Genomic DNA, 23,321 nt, shown 5'->3' with positions numbered 1-23,321 from the left:
CTCTAAAGCCTCTCTGAATCGAAAGGAAAATCAGTTGGGGAAGGAGGAGGGGACGAGAATGTCTGGGGATTTGCCGCATTTCTGTGGAATTTTTTTAGGGGTGGTTGTTAAAACAGCATCCAAAACTGTTAGAAAAATACTGAGGGTGCTTACGTTCTGAGATGTGTGACTTATAAGGAGTGCCCCTAAGTGGGAACGCTCTGGTCTGCCATGGGGGGAGAGTGCTCCAGAGCCGTTAGGTTTAGTCCAAGGTCCGGAACCAGCCTGGGAATTTCTGCTCTTTCTTGGGGGTCCCAGGACTCTATCTCCCTGCTCTGGGCACCCTCCATTTAAAAGGCGCTCGCTGCATTTGGCTGATTCCAGTTGCCCAGTCAGTGACTTACAGGGCACTGTATGTACCATGGCGACAGGTTTTATTTGTCCAGATTGAGGTTTAACTGGCAAACTTCTGAAGACTTGGGAAACCGCAAGAGCCTGGCAGTGGGGAAATGGACTTCTTTTCTGCTCCAAACAAATAAACACCCAACACACACACACACACACACACACACAACACACACACGCTCTCCACCCCCCCCCCAACCGTATCAAGAGAGTGAAATGTCTGCTTACTTCAGAGGAAGCGCAGCAAAGCTCCCAACTGATAAAAAAGAAGGCACCTTCTTCTTAAGGTAGTACCCAGAGTTAGCTGGAGGGGGTGTGTGTGGTTTCGGGTGTGTGTGTGTGTGTGGGGGTGTACAGTAAGAGTTTGGGGCTTCCAGGTGGAAGTCCAGAAAAAGTGTCCAGTGGAAAGTTGCATCTTTCCATATAGCAGGGCGAGCTCCAGACACACTGGTCATTCCAGCAAGACAAGAGGGAAAGACCAGACAGCCCAATGCATGGGGAGAGACCAGCCAGCCTGCTCGGCACGGTGAGAGAGACTTGCCGGAGACCCGGAACGAGACTGGTCGGAGGGGCCCCTCCAGGCAGCCCTGGCCACTCCGAGATCTTGTCCCTGAGAGGAGAGGAGATTGCCTTCCCCCATACCTAGTAGTTCTGGGGACCCCTGGTACTCACCTCATGTTTCTGCCTTAGCTGCTATTTAGATTCTACCCGGCACCTTATTTTGGCAGGATCTCTTCCCTAGTGTCAGTTCTGGGGCTGGCTTTCCTGGGCTCCACTCTATGTCTTATCTTTGTTTTCTGAGAGCCCTGTGTGTGTCTGGGGAGTTGGCTGGCATTCTCCATTCAGGTCACGCCTTCTCCTGCCTGCAACAGACCTCTCTCTCTCTCTCTCTCTCTCTCTCTCTCTCTCTCTCTCTCTCTCTCTCTGTTTCTCTCCTCCTCTTCTTCTCCTCCTCCCCCTCCTTCTCCCCTTCTCTCCTCTCTTGCCTGACTTTTCCCCCTGTCTCACCCCACTTCTCTGTCTCTCCTCTATTCTTCCTGTCTGCCTCCCTTCTCTATTCTCTGTCACTCTGTCTTTTTTTCTGCCCCTTCTCTCTTTGTCTCTGTGTCTATCTGTCTCTTCTCTAGCTCTCTGTGATTTCTTTCTGTCTCCTGTTCCAGATGGCCACAATTGCTTCCCCTCAGGGTACACTCAAAGAGAAGGCAAAACAATAATAAAATATACCAAAGGAAAAACACAATTTATTAGGACAGAACAAATTGGGAAGAAACTTCTTCCCTGCTCACATGGGAAGGCATCACTGGCCAGACACTGAGTCCCTAGCTCGATTCCCTTCCAGTGAGGATGCCAACAGCTACAGGTTTCCTATGAATGACAGCCTTGGCAAGGAACTCCAGGCAGGATGGGCCCCTTCTGTTGCACAGTTAGTCTTTCTCACTTAAAAGTGAAACTTTTCAGTTGTTCACCCACTTCCTTGAGAATTGTGCTAATGTCCAGAGAGCTAATCCATCCCAGAGAGAACACAGTGAGTCCCAGAGACCTCTACCAGGGCATGTCTGCAAAAATGTACATGCCCATATGGACATAGGGATGCTGGGAAAATATGACCCAGAATCCAGGCAGAACTTCTGATTCATCTTGTTTTCCCCCTCTCTGTCAGCTTTGCCTTGAAGAGCTCTGCACAGTGAGTGAGGACCTTGGGACAGCAGAGTGACAGAGTGCATCACATGCATCTGGCACTTTGGGGGCTGCAAAGCCCCTCACAAAGCTCATCTCACAGCCTATGAGATGTATGCTCTGACTGCCCCCTTTCTGCCAGCACCCTCCCCCAACTCTTTATTTTATGCGCACTAATCTACATTCCCATTGTCTCCCCCAGTAGAAACAGAAGCTCCCCAAGTGGGAAGTGCTCCGTTTTGTTTTTGACTACCCGGTGTCTTGTAATAGTGGTCACTGAATTAATGTTCGTTGATTGATTAATCAATGTGACAATTGAGCAAACTGAGGCTTGGAGAGTTTCATTTACCCAATATCACATAGCTAGTGGCAGAGGTGGTGTGTGAAGCAAGGTCTTCCTGATTCCAAGTCCATAGCTCTTTCCCTGTGCCAGTGATACACATGGTATCATGAATTTAGAGCCAGAAGACACCTTCAAGGTCATCTGGTTCTACCCTTTTATTTTAAAATTGAGCAAATTGAGGACCAGAGTGGTTAAGAGACTTGGGAAGATTGTGACAGAGACAGGCTTTGAACCCAAGTCCTGACTTCATCAAATCCAGCATTGTTCTCTGTGTTTCTCCCAAGTTTAAAGTCCTTTTGGGCCAACAGGACCCTAACCTTCTGGAGGCTACTCCACCTCTCTAGCTCCTCTCTCTCTCTCTCTCTTTCTCTCTCTCTCTCTCTCTCAACACTTTCAGTAGCTTGTCTTGCCAGCTAGGGTGTGATGGAATGGTTCCCGCCCACTTTGTGGGTACAAATGGAAGGAATGAGAGAAGAGCCTGAGTCGGGACTCTTTTGGCAAGCTGAGACTTTCTGTTTCAAGCAAAAAAGCAAAGGGCTTTTAAAGTCTCATTAAAAGACTCGGCTTCTCAGACATCAAATGATTCTCACAGAACAACATTTTAATGATTTAAGTGCAAATGAATCAGGAACACATGGATTATATTTCTCTTGGAATACATGAGGGTTTTAAAAAACGAAGGAGAGAAGGACTTGGCCCAGCCGGGGCTGGCAGATCCAGCATCCTGCCCATCGAAGATGTTGGCTGACTCCATGCTCCCAACAGAGTGTGTTTTCTCGGGTGCAGGAGAGAGATGCACATAGCTGGCCCCTAGTCAGCTGCAGAGAACAGATAGCATAGCTCCAGCAGCCACTGGCCTCTCCTTGTAAAATGTCAAATATAAATGAGGCCTCTGAGTGTAATTTTCCGTCAGTGTCTTCACAGGGCTGCCAAGACACTATAGAAAGCTTTTGAACTATGGTCCGCAGAAGCCTTGCCAATGGATTGCAGCTGTGGTATGTGCTTCTTTGGGACTTACCCTGGCTCAGATGATGTCTGCATGACAGCAGGGTCTCCGTGGTTCAGTAAGTTGTCAAGGCTGGGGATGAGATGGCTTCCCAGGGGATGGGTCTCCCTTTGTGACATCATTCTGGGTCTTTTGTCACAATGATGTCATAACCCAGAGAAACTGCTGAAGGCAGGGCAGGGTGCATTGTGTACATGAATGGTAGCAAGGCTTGCTGGAGAGCACAACACAGAGGGGCAACTTTTCTCCATGTGTGACTGAGTGAATGGTTTGCCCTTTCCAGGCTTTGGTTTCCTTACATGCAAAATGAGGAAGTTGGAACAGAACTCCAGTCAACCAATCAATCAGTCAATCAACCAGCATTTATTAAATACCTACTACTTACCAGGCACTGTGCTAGGCACTTGGGATACAAAGACAAAGAACCCCAAAACAATCCTTGCCCACAGGGACCTTACATTCTGCTAACATAATATAAGGTCATCTAATCCTAATCTTCCATTTTATAGTTGTTAAGGAAACTGAGATCCTTATAGATGAAGTGGTTTTCCCAAGGCCACCCAGACAATGAATGGCAGAGACACATTTTGAACCTAAGTCCCTTGGGACCAAAGCGAGCACTGTGTCCACTGCGGTGCCTTCATGTCTTTTAGTCCATCTCTAAATCTCAGGATCCATTGACAAGCTGGGAATTACTGGCTGTGCTATGCTTCTGGCATTGCCTCTGTCATTATCAGTACTCATTATTGTCGATCATGTCTCAGAGTCAATCAGAAAAAAATCTTGTTAGAAAAAATTCATTAAAAAAACTCAAATTTTAAAAAGTTTAAGGACAAAAAGTTGTATCTGGTTGCATGGGAGGCTGCATGTGTGTTTCAGATAAAGGATAAATTCATGCTTTGAATTCCTGGGAATTTAATAATTCTACATATGATTGGAATCACAGAATTTGGGGGCTTCAGGGGCTACCTAATGAGAGCTGCACTTGAATTAGAGTACCCTCTGGGGTTTTTTCCTTCTCTTGTCTGTGTTGGGAAAACACAAGAAATTCCCCAATCCCACAGGGTCACTTCTTACTTCTGATTTAGCTCTTCATGGATCTAGTGTCAGCCAGCAAGTTGATTTATACCAGAAACATCTTCTTGATAATTCATGAGATCATGTGATGTGAGTAAGACAGGGGGAAGGGGTGGACAGATTTTACCATATTGACATTAATTTACTTCATCACACTGTATCCTATGGGAAAATGGGAAACTATGAGAAAAAAAATCAACTAGCATCCAGTGGTAGCCTTACAAAGTCTTCAGAGAAAACAATCCAAGAGGAAACTACAAGAAAAGAATCACTGAGTCACATAGCAGGGAGTGACCCAAGAAGCCACTTAGCACAAACCACATGTGAACTGTTCAACAACTATTTATTTTTTAATTACATTTTTTTGACTCAGTAAAAATCTCATTCCCCCCCAAAAGGAAAACAAAACAGCTGTTTTAAATACGTAGAGTCAAGCAAAACAAATTTCTACATTAGCCATGTCCAAAAGCTGTGCTAGTGTGTACGTGTGTGTGTGTGTGTGTGTGTGTGTGTGTTTTATATATACATGTTTATGTGTGTATCTCATTCTGCATTCTGAGCTCTTCACCTCTATGTCAGGAGGTGGGTAGCAGCATGTTGCATGAGTTCTCTAAAATTGCAGATCCTTGGTTGGAGTTTGTTTTGCTTAGGACTAATCTCTCCCTTAATTTACCCTCCTGCTAGTTCTCCCTTCTCTCCTTTCCCCCTGTTTTTGAGTGAAATGTCTTTCTGAATTCAGCTCTGCAAGTGTGTGTATGTGTGTTCTTCCGTCCTTTCACTAGTTCAGATCAGAGTGAGGTTCAAGAGTTAGCTGCTCCTCTAGTGCTTCTTTGTACAGACTTCTACTTGGATAGCCTGATTTTGTGGGATAGTTTTCCTCTATTTTCCTTTGCCTTTCCCCCTAGCGTATTTCTCTTCCCTCTCTTCTTTCATTTTTCTTTTAAGTTTATCAAGACATAATTAGACTCTCTTTATGATACTTAATGATAATACTGTTCAAAGAGGATACATGTATCATCTTCCCACATTTGAATATAAGCAGTTTATCCTGGTTTAGCCCCTAATTATTGTTCAATTGTATTTATTATTTCTCTCAATTTTAATTTTTTTTATTTCTTTTCTTTACCATTTTTTAAACATTTATCTTAATTCCTGTGCTTGAACTTCAAAGCTTCTATGCAGCTCTGGTATTTTCATCAGGAATTCTTGGAAATTCTCTATTTCCTTGTCCATTTTTTTTTTGGCTAGGCAATGGGGATAAGTGACTTTCCCAGGGTCACACGGCTAGTAAGTGTTATGTGTCTGAGGTCAGATTTGAACTCAGGTCCTCCTGAATCCAAGGCTGGTGCTCTATGCACTGAGCCACCTAGCTGCCCCTCGTTGTCTATTTTTCTTCAGTCTTGACTTCTTTCTTTCTGGCTGCTTGCAGAATTTGTACTTTGCCCTATGCTTTTAAGAGATCTTGGCAGTTTTCTTTTAAGATTTCTTGAAATACGATGTCTAGATCCTTTTCTTTCTTTCTTTCTTTTTTTTTTGGCCATGACTTGCAAATAATCCAGTGATAACCATCTTAAAGTTTTTTCTCCTTAATCTGTTTCCCCTGTCAGTTGTTTTTGTTGTGAGGTAGCTTATATTTTCTTATATTTTTTCAATTTTTGACTTTGTTTTGTTTGTTGTTTTATTTTTAACTTTCAGAACAAAACAAGCATTTTCATAACAGAGTACAATAAAAAAGATGATTGTACATGAAACTGTAAGTCTGCTATGTACAACTTGCTATTGCTTTCAAAAATACAACAAAATTATCACGTAAATTTCTTTCTCCCCTCATCCCCTGCCCTAGAGATGACTTTGTTTTAGTATTTCTTGTTATCTCTATGAATTATTGGCTTCTATTTGGTCTATTTAATTTTCAGGGAGTTTGTTGCATGGGCAAAGTTTTATATTTCAAGCTTTTAATTTTCTTTCCAATTCTTTCTTCTTTAGATCTCATTTCATTACAAATTTATCTCCAGTACCCTCATTTATTTTCCCCCAATATACTGTTATTTCATTGAATATTTTAATCAAATGTAAAAATGTTGAACATTCATTTTTAAAAAAAATTTTGAGTTCCCAAATCCCTCTCTCCCTTCCTCCCCTCCCCACCCTCGAGAAGGCAAGCAATTTGATATAGATTATACATGTGAAGTCATGCAGAACATATTTCCATGTTAGTCATGTTGCAAAAGAAAACACAGACCAAAAAAACCCGAAGAAAAATAAAGCAAAAAAAGTATGCTTCAACATTCGTTCAGACTTTATCAGTTCTTTCTCTGGAGGTGGATAGAATTTTTCATCATAAGTCCATTGTTTTGATCAGAATATCTAGATGATCACTTACAATATTGCTACTATTGTGCATACTATTCTCCTGGTCTTGCTCACTTCACTTTGCATCAGTTGATGTAAGTCTTACTAGGCTTTTCTGAAATCCACCTGCTCAGCATTTCTTATTGAACAATCGTATTCTATTACATTCATATACCACAATTTGTTCGGCCATTCCTCAGTTGATGGGCATCCCCTCAACTTCCAATTCTTGGCCACCACAAGAAGAACTGCTATAAATATTTTTGCCCATGTGGGTCCTTTCCCATTTTTTATGATCTCTCTGGGATACAGCCCTAGAAGTGCTATTGCTGGATCAAAGCATATGCACAGTTTTATAACCATTTGGGCACAGCTCCAAATTGTAGCACTTATTTTTTATATAGTGCTTACCATGTACCAGGCACTGTACCAAGTGCACTTTACAAACATTATTTCATTTAATCCTCACAATAATCCTGGGAGGTAGGTAATATTAACCTCATTTTAATAGTTAAGAAAACCGAGGCAGACAAAGGTTAAGTACCTTGCCCAAAGTGACACAGGTAATACGCATCTGGGGCTGTATTTGAACTCCAGACCCTGAGTTACCTAGCTGCCTATAGCTACACTACCAGCTCATTAGGTTCTGCAATTACGGAAAAGACTGAGTATAGTTCCAGCAAGAAGTCTGTGCCTCCTGTCTGAGCACTTGCTATAGTTCGCCGTAGAGAGACAGCATCTGTAGGCTAGATGATGATTTCTTTGTCCAGTCTTCTGCTTTCATTTCTATAGGGATAATCAAACAGTGTAGACTGATTGTTAAAAGAGGCAAGAAGTGTTCAGGTGGGGGAGTGACTGAGTAAAGCATTCATGTCACTCCCACTCTATCCACCTTTAAAGTAAGTGCCAAGTAACCAAGTGAGAATACATGATTCTGGAATTGATCAAGGAGACTATAGACTAGATGTGAACGAGGCCATATTTCCCTAGTTGCAACAGGAAATCTGTTTGGATTGGCTGAAGGACTTGGTTCTGAACCACCAGCTAGTTGGAATTGGTAATTGGAAGGAGCTGAGGAGTTAGGAGAGAACATTCCAGCCAGTGTCCTACAAGGAGCCATTGGGAGGTCAGGATTGGGGGAAGAGGAGAGGAGGAGGGTGCCTCAGTTTCTTCTTCCCTACCCTACATAGACCGGAGGAGGACTTCCTGAGGTTCAAAGTCCAGAGCGGTTGTAACTTCCTATAAAAACCCTAGAAGCAGCCCTGCCTCTATGGAACAGCTGCTGGCAGTGTCTGCAGCAGGAGCGCAGGGGAGCCTGGACGCCGCGTAAGCCTACAAAAACCTCAGCAGGAAAACAAATTACAAACAAAAGCCTAGACCATACCTGAGCCAAACACCTCAAGGACTTGAGCCGAAGGACTCTGGGGACCTGACGATTGCCCCTTTGCCTCAGCTGCTCTCCAACCTTGATCCCATTTATCTGTTGTTGGCAGTCTTTGAGAGCTGCTAGGTCCGAAACCATCATGACCCTAGAGGCTGGTTCTCTTGGTGATAGACTGTCAATCCCTGGGACTCGGTCAACATCTTTCCAGCTCATCGGTTCCTGCTATGGCTTAAGGTTTGGAGTCTGAGAACCTAGGGTCAGCGCTCCACCCCGATGAGACGTAGAAGTTGGACTTCAATGAAGCAGCAGAGGGAGCTTCTAATCCATACTTTAGGGTACATTCATTCTTTTCTAAAAAAAAAAAATGTTCTTGGCTCTTGAAGAATCTGAAAGAATGTCTCGGTCTTTATCTTTTGATATGGTAATTACATGCCTCAGAGACTGGAGTTTGGGGTTTTTCCTTGTAGGGGACCTATGGATCTCTTCCCTGAGGGGCCCCCCCCCAATAATTCCTATTTTTCTATTCTGGGAATTGTTTTTCCATAGTGATTTATTTTCATGTAGGGGCATTTGTGTCTCCTGTTTATTCTCTGGGATTCCAATTAATCTAATCTCTGAACTTCCAGATCTGTCTTCCATGTCAATTACTTTATCCTGAATTGTCTTTATCTTCAGAGTTCTGAGACACTCAGGCTTTGTCCTTTGCTTTTATTCTCCTTAAGTGTTTCACTGTTGTCTTTGGATTCCTGGTGCCTCCTACAGAGCCTAGCACTTAGTAGGCACTTTAGAAATTCTAGTTGCTTAATTGGTCTTTCTTGTACTACATTTATTCTGTTTTACTTCTTCTGTCTGTTTTTTTTTTTAAAAAAACAATCCTCTTTGCTACCTTTTTTTTGGGGGGGTCATAAGTTGGTGTTTATTATTTAAGTTGAAGAACAGGTTATGAACAGGGTTGGGGGGGAGGCCTAGGGGAGAGGGAAGAAGGGAGGAGACAGGGAGATGAGAACCTCTCCTTTGTGTCTGCTCCAGACGGGGTTGATCCTGATTTCTGAGCCTTGGTCCAGGGCACACAGTGAAGCACAGGATAGGATTCCAGGGGCTACAGGTGTAGGAAGCATTAACGGGTGGCCAAAGTTACACATCCAACCAGAGGTGAGGGCTGGGATTCTCCTTGGATCAGCAGCACCGCTTCCTTTTAGAAATTGAAGTACAGTGACAAGTTCCATCCCACTTATTTCAGCTCTTAGGAGACATTCTTGTAAAGTCTTTGTGCTAATGAATTTGTTCATCGCCTCTCTGACTTCTGGTACTTTGCTTCTAGTTTCTTTGAATATGCATCCAACTTGTAAGCTGCCTGCTCGAGAGCTGCCACTTGCTCCTCAATTAAAGTGATCTGACCCAGATAAAGCTGAAGGGCTGCATATTTCCGGTTTAAGTCCTTTAGGTTTCTACTTACATTTACTGCATTATCTTTCACTGACATTTTTGTATATTGCCTTGCATTCTGTGCTGTGGCAGAATCCCCTCAATGTGTTTATTACCCAAATTGTTGTATCTTTTGGTATGTCTTTAGTGGCTACTATTGTAGTTTCACCTTCCAATTCTGTGTAAGTGCTGACCCTTGTTTCTTTTAAATTGAAGACTTTGTCAATCAATTCAAATCAGAAGGCAATTTTTCTTTTACTCACTCCTTAACTCGTAGATGAACCCCTCTTTTGCTGTTTCTCTGGGAAAAAATCCCCCTTCCCCAATCTCTTAAGAGGCAAATAACAGCTTTTGTACTCAGTGGGAGAGTCTAGCGATGGAGATGGTAAGAGCCTTGCCTGTCCCCTATTCTCCTCTATCTTAGTAGGGGATGGAGTGGGGAGAGGGTAGGAATCTGCTGTAGTTACTGATAGATGCTTGGAGCCTGGGCCAGCTGTTTCTGGAGACTCTGAGGGACAGAGGGATGTAGTGGTCACACAGGCCTGGATGAAGTGACTTCAAATCCTTGCCTAGGGTAGTTATTAACTATGTGACCCTGGGTATGGGTTCTTCATCTGTACAATGAGGGTGTTGGACTCGGTCTCTAAATGCTCTTTTAACTCAACATCTATGATCTTATAATCCTCCCACTTCTGTTTATTTGTTCTCTCTCCCACTGGGAATCAGCAAATGGGAATTGCTTTCTTTCTAGCTCCTGCTCCCTTTTTTTCCCTTTGGCATGTGTGTGTGTGTGTGTGTTTGTGTGTGTTGGGGGGACACTGAAGACCAGGTGGTAGTGATGAATAGACGAGCTACCACGGCTGTAGTAGCAGCATTGCTAACAATTCAGGGGCCAGGGAATCAGAGCAAAAGGCAAACAATGTCCTCCTGTGGTTTAGAAAAAACTTCCTTTGGGATGGAGATGGGGTGGTGGGAGAAATCTGGGTAGTGGCTTCAGGACCCAATGTGCCATGGAAGGGAGTAGAGAGAGACTAGACTTCCACACTGGAGGAGGAAGCAGGGGGGCCAGGCTCTCCCTTCCCAGCTCTGATCCCTGGTGGCACTGGGGGCATAGCCTCTCCCCTCTTCTAGCTTCTCTACCCCAAACTGAGCCTATATAGTGGGGGCTCTGAGCACAGAGGTGAGGGCTCTAGCAGGACCAACAGCAGTCAGTCAACAAGCATTCATGAAGTGCCTCCTACATGCTGGGCGCTGTACGGAGTGCAAGGATACAAAGAAAGGTACAAACCAGTAATGAGAGGGCCAGACTGCAAGCAACCACACACCAAGAAGCCACAGACAAGATAAAGCAGGGCTAATCCACAGCAGCAGGGAAAGTCTCCAATGTTTAAATGGGGTGGTGGTGGGTGGTGGTGGTGGGTCACATGGAGGACTATGGATGGTTGGAGGATTGCTGTCCTTTGTCCTTTTTTCTCCAAGAAGACCATGACATCAGGAAGGCGATCTCATGATTTGCAAGAGAATTGGATTTAAGTGAGGCAGGGCTATGCAAAGTCACCAGCCTCACTCTCTCCTCTGGAGCCATTCTGGAGCAGTGGCAAGATATAGATCATGATGACTGGAGATGGCCTGGTTGGAGGACCATGAGCCTCAGAGGTGGTAGGGAACAGTTTGGGAAGGAACCCATGTCAAATCCTGCCCCAAATGCTGCAAAGAAGCTGGCCACGTGATGGGGCTGGTAGCCCAGGAAGTTTACAAGAAGAACATCTTGGGCTTCTAGTAGTTCTAGAAATGGGAGGTTCTTAGCTCAATGAGTGTATAAAAGCCTGTCTTACTTCCCTCTGTTATAATGATATTTTTTTTGGGAAAACTTTCCTCTGCTGTGAGAGAACACAGATGAACACAAGGGAGTGCTGGGCACTGGGAATACAAACACAAATATTATGGAAGCAGGTGGTGAGTGAAGAGCAGGGAAACTTGTATAATCTGCTTGTTAATTGAGGACAGAAGGTAACCCAGTTTAATCAGGGAGGCATTCCTCTATAACAGCTTCTTATTGTGGCCGATTCCTTCCGTCTTTTAATTATTTCCTACTTATTGTAGACACAGCTTGTTTGTACAGATTCTTGTGCTTGTCTATTAGACTGTGAGCTCCCTGAGGGCAGGGACTGTCTTTTGTTTCTTTTTGTATCCCCAGCACTTTGGCCCATAGTAGGAGCTTGTATGTTTACTGACTGACTGATTTCAGTGCATTTTTCACTTTCCATTGGGTGTCTTCAATTCCCCTGCCAGCATCAAGTGAACGAGATATGAAGCACCAAACAAGTTCATCACAGAAAACAAAGAATATCCACATGACTCATCCCCAAGCCAAGAGACTGTCAAGAAAACTTTCTCCTTTGCTGAGTCTAGCCTTCCACCAGTGGCGTATGCAGCCACTTCAGACACATTCTGTTATTTTGGGCTTGATGGTCTAGCAAACTTTCCTTCTGGTGGGCCCCACCTTCCTTGAGGTCCTATGCAGTCCACATGACTCACAGTACCAGGGAAAGGCAAGGTTCTGGTTTCTTCCTCCAAATCGTGGCTCTGTGTCTCATTGTTCTTCTGCTTTGCCTTCTACAGTGGTCCAGAAACCAGCCCCTCTGCCACTTTGACCGGCAAAGACTCGGAAATGATGTTACTGTGGCTACATTGTATCTGTCTTGTTGCCAACTGCTTCTTATTGTGGCCGATTCCTCAGGGAGACCTCATAGCTCTTTTGGAATGAGATGTCCTAGGATGAACATGCCTCAGGATTAGTTAACACGCATCATTCTAATGATAGTCAAGCTTACAGCTCCACCTGCTGGTAGGTGAAGTGGCCACTCACTCATCTGTCAAGACCTTGAGAATCCTTCTCAAGCAGAGGTCTTACCATGGTGCTCTCTCCTGGCTGAGGAGGGTGACTTCTTCCCTGACTCAGAGCTCACTCACTGTGACCCCAGACTAGGTCAACATGTCTTGCGGAGTGTTTGGGGAAAAAAACACACCTCTGCCTATTTACCTTTCTTCTGTCACTTTCCCTTCTTCCTCTCCTTCTTCCACGTCCTCCCATAAAATATACCAGGTCATACAAATTGCCTTGAAGCTCAGAGATGTCACTAGAAACCCTGGAAGGTGTCCCCACCCTCCATATCCAATCTGTTGCCTGTTGATTTTGCCTTCCTAATGCCTCCAATCCCCCTCCACCCACTTCTTCCCTCCACAGGTGCTCTTCACTTCATGCCTGGTCTATTGTCATAGCCTTCTGAAGAGTCTCCTTGCCTTAATTCTTTCCTTTATAACTTTTCCTTAAACTTTGTTCTTTTCCACAGTCCTGCTGGTCCCATGACTCTTGCCTCCTTGCTGTTCTTGCCATAGGATGCTCCGTCTCCTGACTCCATACATTTTTACTGGCCATCTCCCATGCCAGAAGACTCTCCATCATCATCTCTAGCTTCCCTGGCTTGCTTTGGGTCCCCCACTAAAATCCTATCTTCTACAAAGAGCTTTACCTGACCCTCTTAATGCTATTGCCTCCTGTCTGAGATGATCTCCAATTTATCCTTTATATAGCCTCTCTGTACATAGTTGTTTGCATGTTGTCTGTGAGTTCCTTGAGAATAGGAATGGTTTCTGCCTTAATTTGTGTCTCCAGTGTTTAGTCCAGTGCCTGGCACTTAATAAATGCCTTTTCTTGATGATTGGAGAGAAGTAAAGAACAAAGCTGCAGTGTCTGTCATTGACATTCCTGCTCCTTTGGCCCTGTTACACCTGGCAATAATCTGGAATCTCTAAAGGGAGCCACTGAGAACTGTCATCCTGTGGAAACAGGGTGTGCAGGTGGGAGCCCCAGTGAAGAGAACACCGACAAAAAGATGAGGAAGATTGGTGAACCCAAGAAGCACTGTGTTCATTCACTCAACAAGCATTTATTAAATAACCACTGTGTGCCTGACACTGAGTTCAGTCCTGGGAATAAAGAGAAAAGTGAAAATATCTCCTCTCTAGGAGTTTACATTCATTGGGGAAAAAACATGATGTACACAGAGAAATAAGTGAGAGGAAGAAAAGAGAAGAGGAGAGGAGAGAGAGAGACAGAGAGAGAGAGAAAGAGAGAGGAGGAAGAAGAAAAAGAAGGAAGAGGAGGAGGAAGATAAAGAAGAGAGAAGAGATGAGAGTAGAGAAGAGAGAACAGACAAGAGATGACAAGGAAGGCTAGTAAATAGCACTCTTGGCCCCAGACTTTCTAACATGGTTGGGTTTTTAAGGAAAGGTTGGGTGATGACTTCTTGGTGCTATTGAAGACCGAGGATATTCTAGGTCAGGTCCACACAGATTGGATCAGGTTATCTCTGAGATTCCTTCCAATTAGGATATAATGCTGAAGACACTTTCTGATCAGGTGTGTGGAGGGATGGTTGTTATAATTTACATGCAATTTCTACCTGTCATTCACCCCCACCACCCAAAATAATTGGAAAGTCTACATCTGGCTAGTTTTACTTACCCACCTAAAAATTTGGGGTTGCTCACACTCTGGGATCAGTTCCTCCCAGCCTCTCCTGCCTGAGACCTAATACTATAACCCAACATGGCTATAGTATTTCCACTTACTATGGCCAATAACTGGGCAAACACACTACCATAGAGTCCAAGCAACCTTTTATGACTCAAGAGTTTGACTGATCTAAGCAGGTTTCTTGAACTTTGCCTCAGTATTAGGTTCATCTGCTGTTAACCCTTCTTTCCAGGGCCCTATACCCTACATCCATCCTAAATTCTTGGGCTAATTCTTCTCCTTGAGTATCCTCTCATTCCTCTTCTTGCCTGGATTCCTGACCTAAGCTGACTTCTATCCAGTGCATGTTCCATAGGACTGAATATGCCTGGTTTTCATTATTTCATTCTGAGATTGGTATTCTGCATGAGCTTTTCCAGCAACAAGCTTGACCAAAACCTCAAGCTGCACCCTCTAATAATGTCCATTGCGTTCTTTATTGAAAATAGAATGCTGATGCTCTTCAGTGCTTAGATGGTGACAACTGAGTTTGCACCATATGTGGAAAAGGAGTGAAGCCTTTCCATCTATCCATCATGCAGACCAGAAAGTCATTATGGAGACAACACATAGTCCACGTTATTAAGGCACGTCAAGCTCTTTTCTCAAGATTGTCCTTTAGGGCAGGGAGTTCAAGCTGTACCCTGAGTTTACAGGGGAGAAAACTGAGGCTCAAAGGGGTTCAGTGGCTTGCATGGAGTCACACAGCTAGTATATGTCAGCAGAGTCTTTGAAGCCAGGTCTTCTGGGTCTTTAGATGACTTTTTCTAGTCCCCTTCAAAGTCTCTTGAATACAAAGGATCTTCCTAAAAGATGAAGAATGATCATTTTAAAAACAGATTTTGGAGATTTCAACCATATGCCTAATAAAGACATCAATACAGGGAATGGTGTATAAATAAGAAAAGGAAGAATACAAGTGGTGATTGAGATGATACAGAAGAATTGGAAACTTCTTAGAACCCCTATGTGAAAATGCAGAATGCTGCTGTACCTAGGGAGGCTAGGGTGCTTGCCCTCTCCCTTTAAGGGGAGGGGCCCTAGCTCTGTACTGGAATCAGTCCTGGAACAGTCTACTCTCTGAAGGCGGAGGGCAGGTTCTTTTTCTCCCATTCTCTGGCTCTTTACTACCCCTCCCTAGGTCCTGGGGAGAATCATTTAAAGCAAAAAGTTTGGCTCAAGTCCAGAATCTCCTCAAGGAGGACTTAAAGGTATTCAATGCACACTATAGATCAGATATAGGACATCCTCCACACAAAAGGAATGCTAAAACCAAGAATGTGCAGTGACAAAAACAAGCATGAAGGAGTAACTTATAATTAACATCATAACCTTCGTCAAGTTGATATTTAAACCATCAAAGCAGGAAACATTTTGTGAAATTACTGAATGAGCTTTTTGCCTGTGCTTCAGCTGTGCACTGCTTTTAACAGTTCCCTCCAGGTCCACATGTTCGGGCGGGTCAAGCTATGGCTTGGGCTCAGGCTTCTTCCAGTGGTCATCTTCTCCAAGAAGTATTGTGTTAGGTGCAAGGGGCAGGGAGGAGGCTCCTGAAAGCAAACCCAGGATCATCTGGCCTGCCGAACCCACCAGGTTGTCTCCAGTGCTGGAAATATCCATCTCAGGATTGTCGTTTGGTCACTTGTGCTCAAGTGACCAAAGAATCCCAAAGAAACACAAAGCAGAAGAGGCCGTCAGAGGCCATCTAGGCAAAACTGTTCCCTAGCTCCAATGCATAAACAATGGCTATTTCTGCTGGGATTGGGGAGAGGACTACTCTGCCAACCTGGGGATATTGGAGAGGGAAGGAGAGTGAGGGAATGAGGAAGGGAAGTGAGAGGAAGGGAAGGAGAGAGAAGGAGGAGGGAAGGAGATTACTCGTCCCACTTTCTTGAATGTTGGAGGACAGAGTCATGGGTTAGAGTTACTCTTTTTAAAGTCTACTGAGTGTGTGAATTTTTTAAAAATTGATTTATTTTTAGTTTTCAACATTCACTTCCATAAGCTTTTGAGTTCAAATTTTTTTTCAATTTGATAATTTTTTTTTGTTTTTATGATTAATTTATTTTGATTTATCAGCAATCACTTCCATATGCTGTTGAGTTAAAAAAATTTCTCCCCCTTCCTCGCCACCACCCTCCGCAAGATGGTGCAGAGTGTGTGAATTTCTGACTCAGCTTTCAAACAGCTTCCTTCCCATATCCTCCTCACTTCCATAGCCACTGGGAAGTGAGGGGACAGGAGGGACTAAAGGACCCCTCAAGGATTCCTGTGTCATCCCAAAGCACCACATCTTGCAGCATTGAGCATATATGTTCTCAGAAGTAGCTGGGGCCCAGGCTTGGCATTCCATGGGCAGTATCCCAGCCAGAGCCCATGTGTCCCCAGAAATGATCCAAGCCCAGGCCTATCTCCATAATGCTCCAAGAGATGGTCATTGTCACTCCTAGTTGGCCTCAAAGCTTAGACCAAACACTGCATCGTACCTGAGGTCTTTCCTGATCCCTCAGGTACTAGTACTTATGATTTTATGTACTTGTTATCTCTTCTCCTAGAACATAAACTCCTGGACGGCATGCCCATGTCATTTTTGTCTGTGTGCCCCTGGTGCCCAGGGTTTATGATAAGCACTTCCTTGGCAAATGCTAATTAATCGGTCCATTCTTCTCAACAGGTAGAAATCAGGCCAGACTACCCTGTTTGAGCCAAGAGAAGACTGAAGAGCAGGAAAGCCCAGGGGGAGGAGCAAGGGCAGGGGAGATGCCAGAAGGCATTTCTGTCAATTAATCAATCAATAAACATTTGTGAAGTGTCTACTAAGTGCCAGGAACACAAAAAGAGGCAAAAGACAGACCCTCCTGTCAAGGAACTCACAATCTGATGGCAGAGAACACAAGCCAACAAATACATACAGGTAAGTGCTGTCCAGGATAAATTGGAATGAACAGAAGGAAGGCACTGAAACTTGGACAAGGCTTTGTGCAGGAAGGAGAACTTTCCAGGCATGGGGGACAGCTGGAGAAAATTCCTGGAGCTGAGAGATGGAGGATCTAGTCTTCAGAAGACTGAAACCTAACTCCAGCAGAGAACTCAACTCCTCTCCCACTCAGAACCCCTCTGACTCTTGTCCTGATAGAAGCACATAGTTCAAAAAAAGCCCTCAGCAGTGAGATGAAGCATGGAACAAAAGAAAGAGTAGAAGACTGGGCATCAGAAGACCTGGGTTCTGCCTATTCTTACTTGGGTGACCTTGAGTTCATCCCTTCTGTCTCTGGGCCTCAGTTTCCTCATCTGTAAAATGAGGGGTGGGACTTCATGACCTCTAAGGTCCCTCCCAGCTTTGGGTCCATGATCCTGCAAGTTTCCTCCCTGTTTTCTGGCTCCAGCCCCATCCAAGGAGTCAGACTTGGTTTGTTTATTATGATGTGGTGAACGGCATACTTCTTCAAACAAACCACATTCCTCAGACTTGGTGACAGCATTTCAGGGAGACTTTGCATGGTGATGCTTTCCCTCCAAAGAAAGTGTGGACAGAATGATGGGCTCCTTGGACCCCCAGGGCCCACACAGCTGCTGCTGGCATGGAAGGCAACCATGACCATCCCAGAATATCCAGGAGGAAGAACCAGAGCTGAGTTGTCTGTAGCACCTTAAGGGCTGATAATTGTTGACTTGCTTTGTCTTATTAGAGACTCACATTGTGGTGAGATCTCTGGCATTACTATTCTCATTTTACAGAAGAGAGAAGGGCAGCTAAGAGAGGCTAGGGGAGTTGCCCATGGTCACATGACTAATAAATGTCAGAGGTGAGATATGAATTCAGGTCTATCTTCCTCCTAATCCAGAACTGTACCTGCTATTCCAGGAGACCAGCAAGGGGGCAATCAACAAATATTTACAGAGCAGTTATTAGAGACAATGTGTTACAGTGGTGAGGTTTGCAGTTGGGAGACCTGGGTCTTAGATCTTCAGAGAGTTGTCTGAGGGCAGTGCGATGTGAAGTCACTTGCTCACAGTCACACCAGCAAAATATGCTGAGCAGTCTTGAGCCCACCTTCCTTCCTCCAAGGCTGGCTCTATTCATTTTAGTTTTGTGTCTTTCAAGCACTGTATTAAATACTAGTGTCAATAATAGTATCAATATTGATAGTATCAATAATAGTGTCAATTATTGATAATGTTATTGATATGCAAAGACTTGATTGAATGAATTTCAGTAATGGCTACTGGGACAATTACTTTTTTCCAGTTTTTCTGTGAGCATTAAAGAATGAACCTACATGGAGTAGAACCAATTCTCGGTCCTCTGTAAATGAGAGCTTTGTCCAATGACTAACGGGTTGGAACAACCTATGAGACCTAGGAACTTTATTAACATTCTTTCTATTCATAAAACCCTAGAAATAAAGAAGAAATCAAGAAGATGCAGGTAATTGGAAGGATAATTCTCAGGGGCCCCTTGTAGGAGCTGCTAAATGAGTTTGAGAATTTGTTATCATCACATCCCTGAAGGCAACTGGGAATATCATTTCATTAGGCATTGGGCTGTATCACCTTGTAGGAGTCATGGTGAATGTAAGATTATCATGAAGATCATGGGAATTTATGCACCAAGAGCTGTTGCAGAGCAGGAAGGGATAGACAGATCCTACAAAGAATTTGACAAGATCCTCTGAGCCAAATCAGTATATTCTTTGATATTCTGAGGTATTCAGTTGTGATAATAATAACTAGCATTTATGTAGCACTTTAAAGTGGGCAAGGACTTTACAAGTATTATCTCATTTCATCTTCACAAGAAACTGGGGAGGTAGGTGCTAACTGAGACAGAGGTTAAGTGACTTGCCTGGGGTCACACAGCTAATAAGTGTGTGAGGCTGGATTTGAACTCAGGTCTTCTTGACTTCAGGTCCAACACTACTCCCTATATCCCATAGTTGCTTCTAGGCATGGATAGGAAACTGGACTTGGGGTCAAGAAGACCTGAGTTCAAATATCACCTTAGATATTTTTAGCCGTGTGATTCTACATAGCAAAAGAAATTTATTAAATGCCTCCTTTATGCTACGTAGTGTGGAGAAAAGGATAGTTAGTATGGTATAATGGATAGCACTTTGACTTTGAATCAGAAAGACCTACATTCAAATCCCATCTGACACAACATATGTATGACTTTAGACAAGTTTGCTTAATTTTTCTAGACCACAGTTTCATCATCTGTAAAATGGAGATAATAATACCATCCAACTCCCCAGGTTGTAGTGAGGATCAGATGAGTATATAAAATGTTTTGCAAACTTTAAATCACTTTAAAAATGTTATCTATTTTTGTTGCTATTATTAGCATCCTATACTGTAATAGGAAATAGAAATGGCACATGAGAAGATAAACAATGAACAGTGGCTGGACTTGACCAAAATCATAAAAAAACCCACTGTGCTGGAGAATACACACTTTTCAAGGCTCTCAGATTCCATTGCTGGATGCATGTGAGGTCAGTAAGACCTGAGGTCTGACTTCAAATCCTACCTCAGACACTTATGAGACATGTGACCCTGGGTGTGTCATTTAACCTCCATTCGCCTCAGATTCCTCATCTGTAAAGTGAGGGAGCTCGACTCGGTGCTCTCTAAAGTCCCCTCTAGAGAATCAGTTCATAGAGGTCCTGCCATGTTTTTCAGAAACTGCCCCTCTTGTCATTTCTTTTAGCACAATAGTATGCCATCACAATCACATGCCGCAGCTTGTTCAGCTATGATGACGTCCCCTCAATTTCCCATTCTTTGCCACCACAAAAAGAGCTGCTATAAATAGTTTTATCCATATAAGTCCTTTTCTTTGATCTCTTAGGAATACAGATTTAGTAATGGTATTGCTGGGTCAAAGGGTATGCACAGTTTTATAGTTCTTTGGATATAGTTCCAAATTGTTGTCCAGAATGGTTGAAGCAGTTCCCAACTCTGCCAGCAATTCATTACTTTACCTATTTTTCTCTCATCCCCTCCAGCAATTGTCATTCCTGATAGGTGTGAGGTGGTACCTCAGAGCTGTTTAATTTGAATTTCTCTAATCAATAGTGATTTAGAGCATGTTTATATGACTATAAATAGCTTTGGTTTCTTCTTCTGAAAATTGCCTGTACATATTCTTTGACCATTTATGAATTGGGGAATGATTCTTATTTTTATAAATTTGACTCAGTTCTATACTTGGTATATATTTAAGAAATGACATCTTTATCAGAGAAATAGTGTATTTTTAAAAATATTACTTCATTGTCTATGGTACCTTTTTAGCAAAATGTAGTTTCCTTATTATCTGTTTTAATTAGGTCTATTTTTGCTTTTGTTTTGTCTGAGATCATGGGTGCTACCCCTGCCTTTTTTTTTTTACTTCATTCGAAACATATTAAATCCTTTATTTTAGCTCTATGTATCTTCCTGTTTCAAATGTGTCTCTTGTAAACAACATATCTGCTTCCATTTTATGGGTGAGCTCATCCCATTCACACTCACAGTTATGATGACTGTGTTTTCCCCTCCGTCTCATTATTCTCTCTCTCTTTCTCTTCCCTTCTCAAAAGCCTGTTTTGTTTCTAACCACTGCCACCTTTAATTTGACTTCCCTTTTATCATTCCCTCCTTCCTTCTGTCTTCTTCCCCTCTTCTTTCCCTAATGGGTAAGTTATATTTCTATTCACAACTGTGTATATGCAGTCTTTCAATTGAACAAATTCTGATGAGAGTGAGGTTCAAGCATTGCCTGCCACCCCCATTTTCCCTCCATTGTAAAAGCTCTTCTTTGGGCGCCTCTTTTATATGTGAAAATTTCCCCCATTGTATTTCTCCCTTCCTCTTTTTCCCAGGGTATCCCTCTTTCTACCCCCTTTTTATTTTTAGAGATCATTCCAACATAATCAACACGTACCCAGCCCCTGTGTTGATAACTCTTTCAGTAGCCCTAATAATGATAAAGTTCTTAGGAGTTACAGGTATCACCTTCCTAAATAGGAATGTAAACAGTTTAACTTTATTGAGTCCTTTATGATTACTCTTTCATGTTTACCTTTTAATGCTTTTCTTGGGTTTTCTGTTTAAATGCCAAATTTTCTATTCAGCTCTGGTCTTTTCATCAGGAATTTTTGAAAGTCCTCTATTTCATTAAATATCTATTTTCCTTGAAAGATTACACTCAGTTTTGCTATGTAGGTGATTCTTGGTTGTTATCCTAGCTTCTTTTCCCTCCATAGCATCACATCCTAAGCCTTCCAGTCCTTTAATGTGGAAGCTACTAAATCTTGTGTGATCCTGATTGTAACTCCACGATATTTAAATTTTTTCTTTTTCATTGTTTGAAGTATTTTCTCCTTGTCCTGAGAGCTCTGGAATTTGTCTATAATTATTCCTGGAAGTTTTCATTTTGGGATTTCTTTTAGGAGGTGATTGGTGGATTCTTTCAATTTCTATTTTACCTTGTGGTTCTAGAATAGTGGGGCAGTTTTCCCTGATAATTTCTTGGAATATGATTCCTAGACTCTTTTTTTGATGATGACTTTCAGGTAGTGCAATAATTTTAAAATTATCTCTCCTTGATCTATTTTCTAGGTCAGTTGTTTTTCCAATGAGATATTTCACATTTCTTCTATTTTTTCATTCTTTTGGCTTTTATTGTTTCTTGATATTTCATGGAGTCATCAGCTTTTAAGGAATTATTTTCTTCAGTGAGATTTTGTACCTCTTTTTCCACTTAGTCAATTTTGCTTTTAAAGAAGTTCTTTTCTTCAGTGAATCTTTATGCCTATTCTACATGAGACTGATTCCATTTTAAGGTATTATTTTTCTTCAGTATTTTTGTGTCTCTTTTACCAAGCTGTTAATTCTCTTTTTATAATTTGTTTTTGCCAACCTCTCATTTCTTTTCTTGATTTTTCCTCTACCACTCTTATCTCTTTCTTTAACTCTTCCGGGAATTCTTGTTGGGCTTGGGTCCAATTAGTATTTTTTTTGAGGCTTTTTTTTTTTTTGGTAGCTGTTTTCATATTACTGTCTTCTTCTGGAAGTCTTGGTCTTCCCTGCCTCCATAGTAGCTTTTTATGGTAAAATTGATTTTTTGTTGTTGTTTGATCATTTTGCAGTCTATTTCTTGCCTTTGAACTTTATGTTAAATTTGGGCTCTACTCACCTGGAGGTGGAGAGTCACTGTCCCATACTTCAGGCTTTTTCATGGTGCTGTTTTCAGAGCCAGTTCTAGGGGTCTGAAAGTTTTTGGTGCTTTCAGGTGATGTGATCCTGGGAGCGGTATGGTCACTGCTCTCCTGGTCTGCACTCTGGTCTTTATCAAGGAATGGCCCCCAGTCTCTTGCAGCTACATGCACTAGTATGTTCTCTGCTTTGTTACCTTGACCAGGGTCCCTGCTCCCTTGTGACTGATCTCTTGAGCTCTTCAACCCAGAACAGCATGTGGGCAAGAATTGCCAGTCAGCAAAGGGTCTCCTTTAACCTCTTTCTGAGATGTTTTCCAACCCCCTCATTGTCCCTGGACTGAGAGCTATGAAAGCTTCCACTGTTGCCACCACCATATTATAGATGGTTTGAAATAAAAGTTTAGTAAATGCTTATTGCAATGAACTCCATTGAAATGGACAGTAAACTTCTAATTGCCAGGTGGTTCCAGGACTGGAGAATGATGGAATAGAGATGAGAAGGCAGCTGGTTAAAATGATGGTCAGGGAATGACTCGGAGCATGTGTGGGGCCATCCTAGAGGCAGAAGTCACATCCTAGATGTTAGGTCTTCACCAATTAGGACAGTGGAATCTTAGGGCTGAAGGTTCAGAAGTGAAAGGGTTAAGTCCTCCAAAGCCTGGTCTCTGTGTTGGAAGGAAAGGCAACTAGAGAAGAGGGCACTGAAGAAACTTGAAGCCCAGCTGGAGGCATTCTGGACATTTGGGATCAGTGGTTCCCTGCCTGCTTACGTCTATGCTCCTGTGCACCTCTGAAATCAGGAGCTGGTGGCAGCCAAGGGGAGCCTTCATGGAACAGGTAAACTAGTGTAATTGATTGAAGCAGGCCAGTGGTGTCAAACCCTGAGCAAG

At 43.0% G+C, this 23,321-nt stretch overlaps 1 protein-coding gene and 1 long non-coding RNA gene across 2 annotated transcripts in view; one reads left to right on the top strand and one right to left on the bottom strand.

Moving 5' to 3' along the window:
- The window catches only part of MASP1 (MBL associated serine protease 1), a 75,485-nt gene extending 74,227 nt beyond the window's left edge, over positions 1 to 1,258 (bottom strand). The window contains 1 exon segment of the mRNA XM_020989031.2: positions 1,057 to 1,258. Coding sequence (XP_020844690.1) covers positions 1,057 to 1,061 — 5 coding nt within the window. The 5' untranslated portion in view covers positions 1,062 to 1,258.
- Positions 596 to 18,522, top strand: LOC110210183 (uncharacterized). The gene is made up of 2 exons (XR_013483410.1): positions 596 to 671; positions 16,902 to 18,522. It is a non-coding gene; the product is annotated as an uncharacterized LOC110210183 (long non-coding RNA).
- Positions 18,523 to 23,321: the final 4,799 nt, after the last annotated feature.

The sequence above is a fragment of the Phascolarctos cinereus genome, unplaced genomic scaffold (assembly GCF_003287225.1).
Source record: "Phascolarctos cinereus isolate Bilbo 61053 unplaced genomic scaffold, phaCin_HiC Scaffold_7;HRSCAF=346, whole genome shotgun sequence".
NCBI classification, from domain to species: domain Eukaryota; kingdom Metazoa; phylum Chordata; class Mammalia; order Diprotodontia; family Phascolarctidae; genus Phascolarctos; species Phascolarctos cinereus.
Note: the sequence above shows the minus strand (reverse complement) of the source record. Positions and strands in the feature narration are given on the sequence as shown.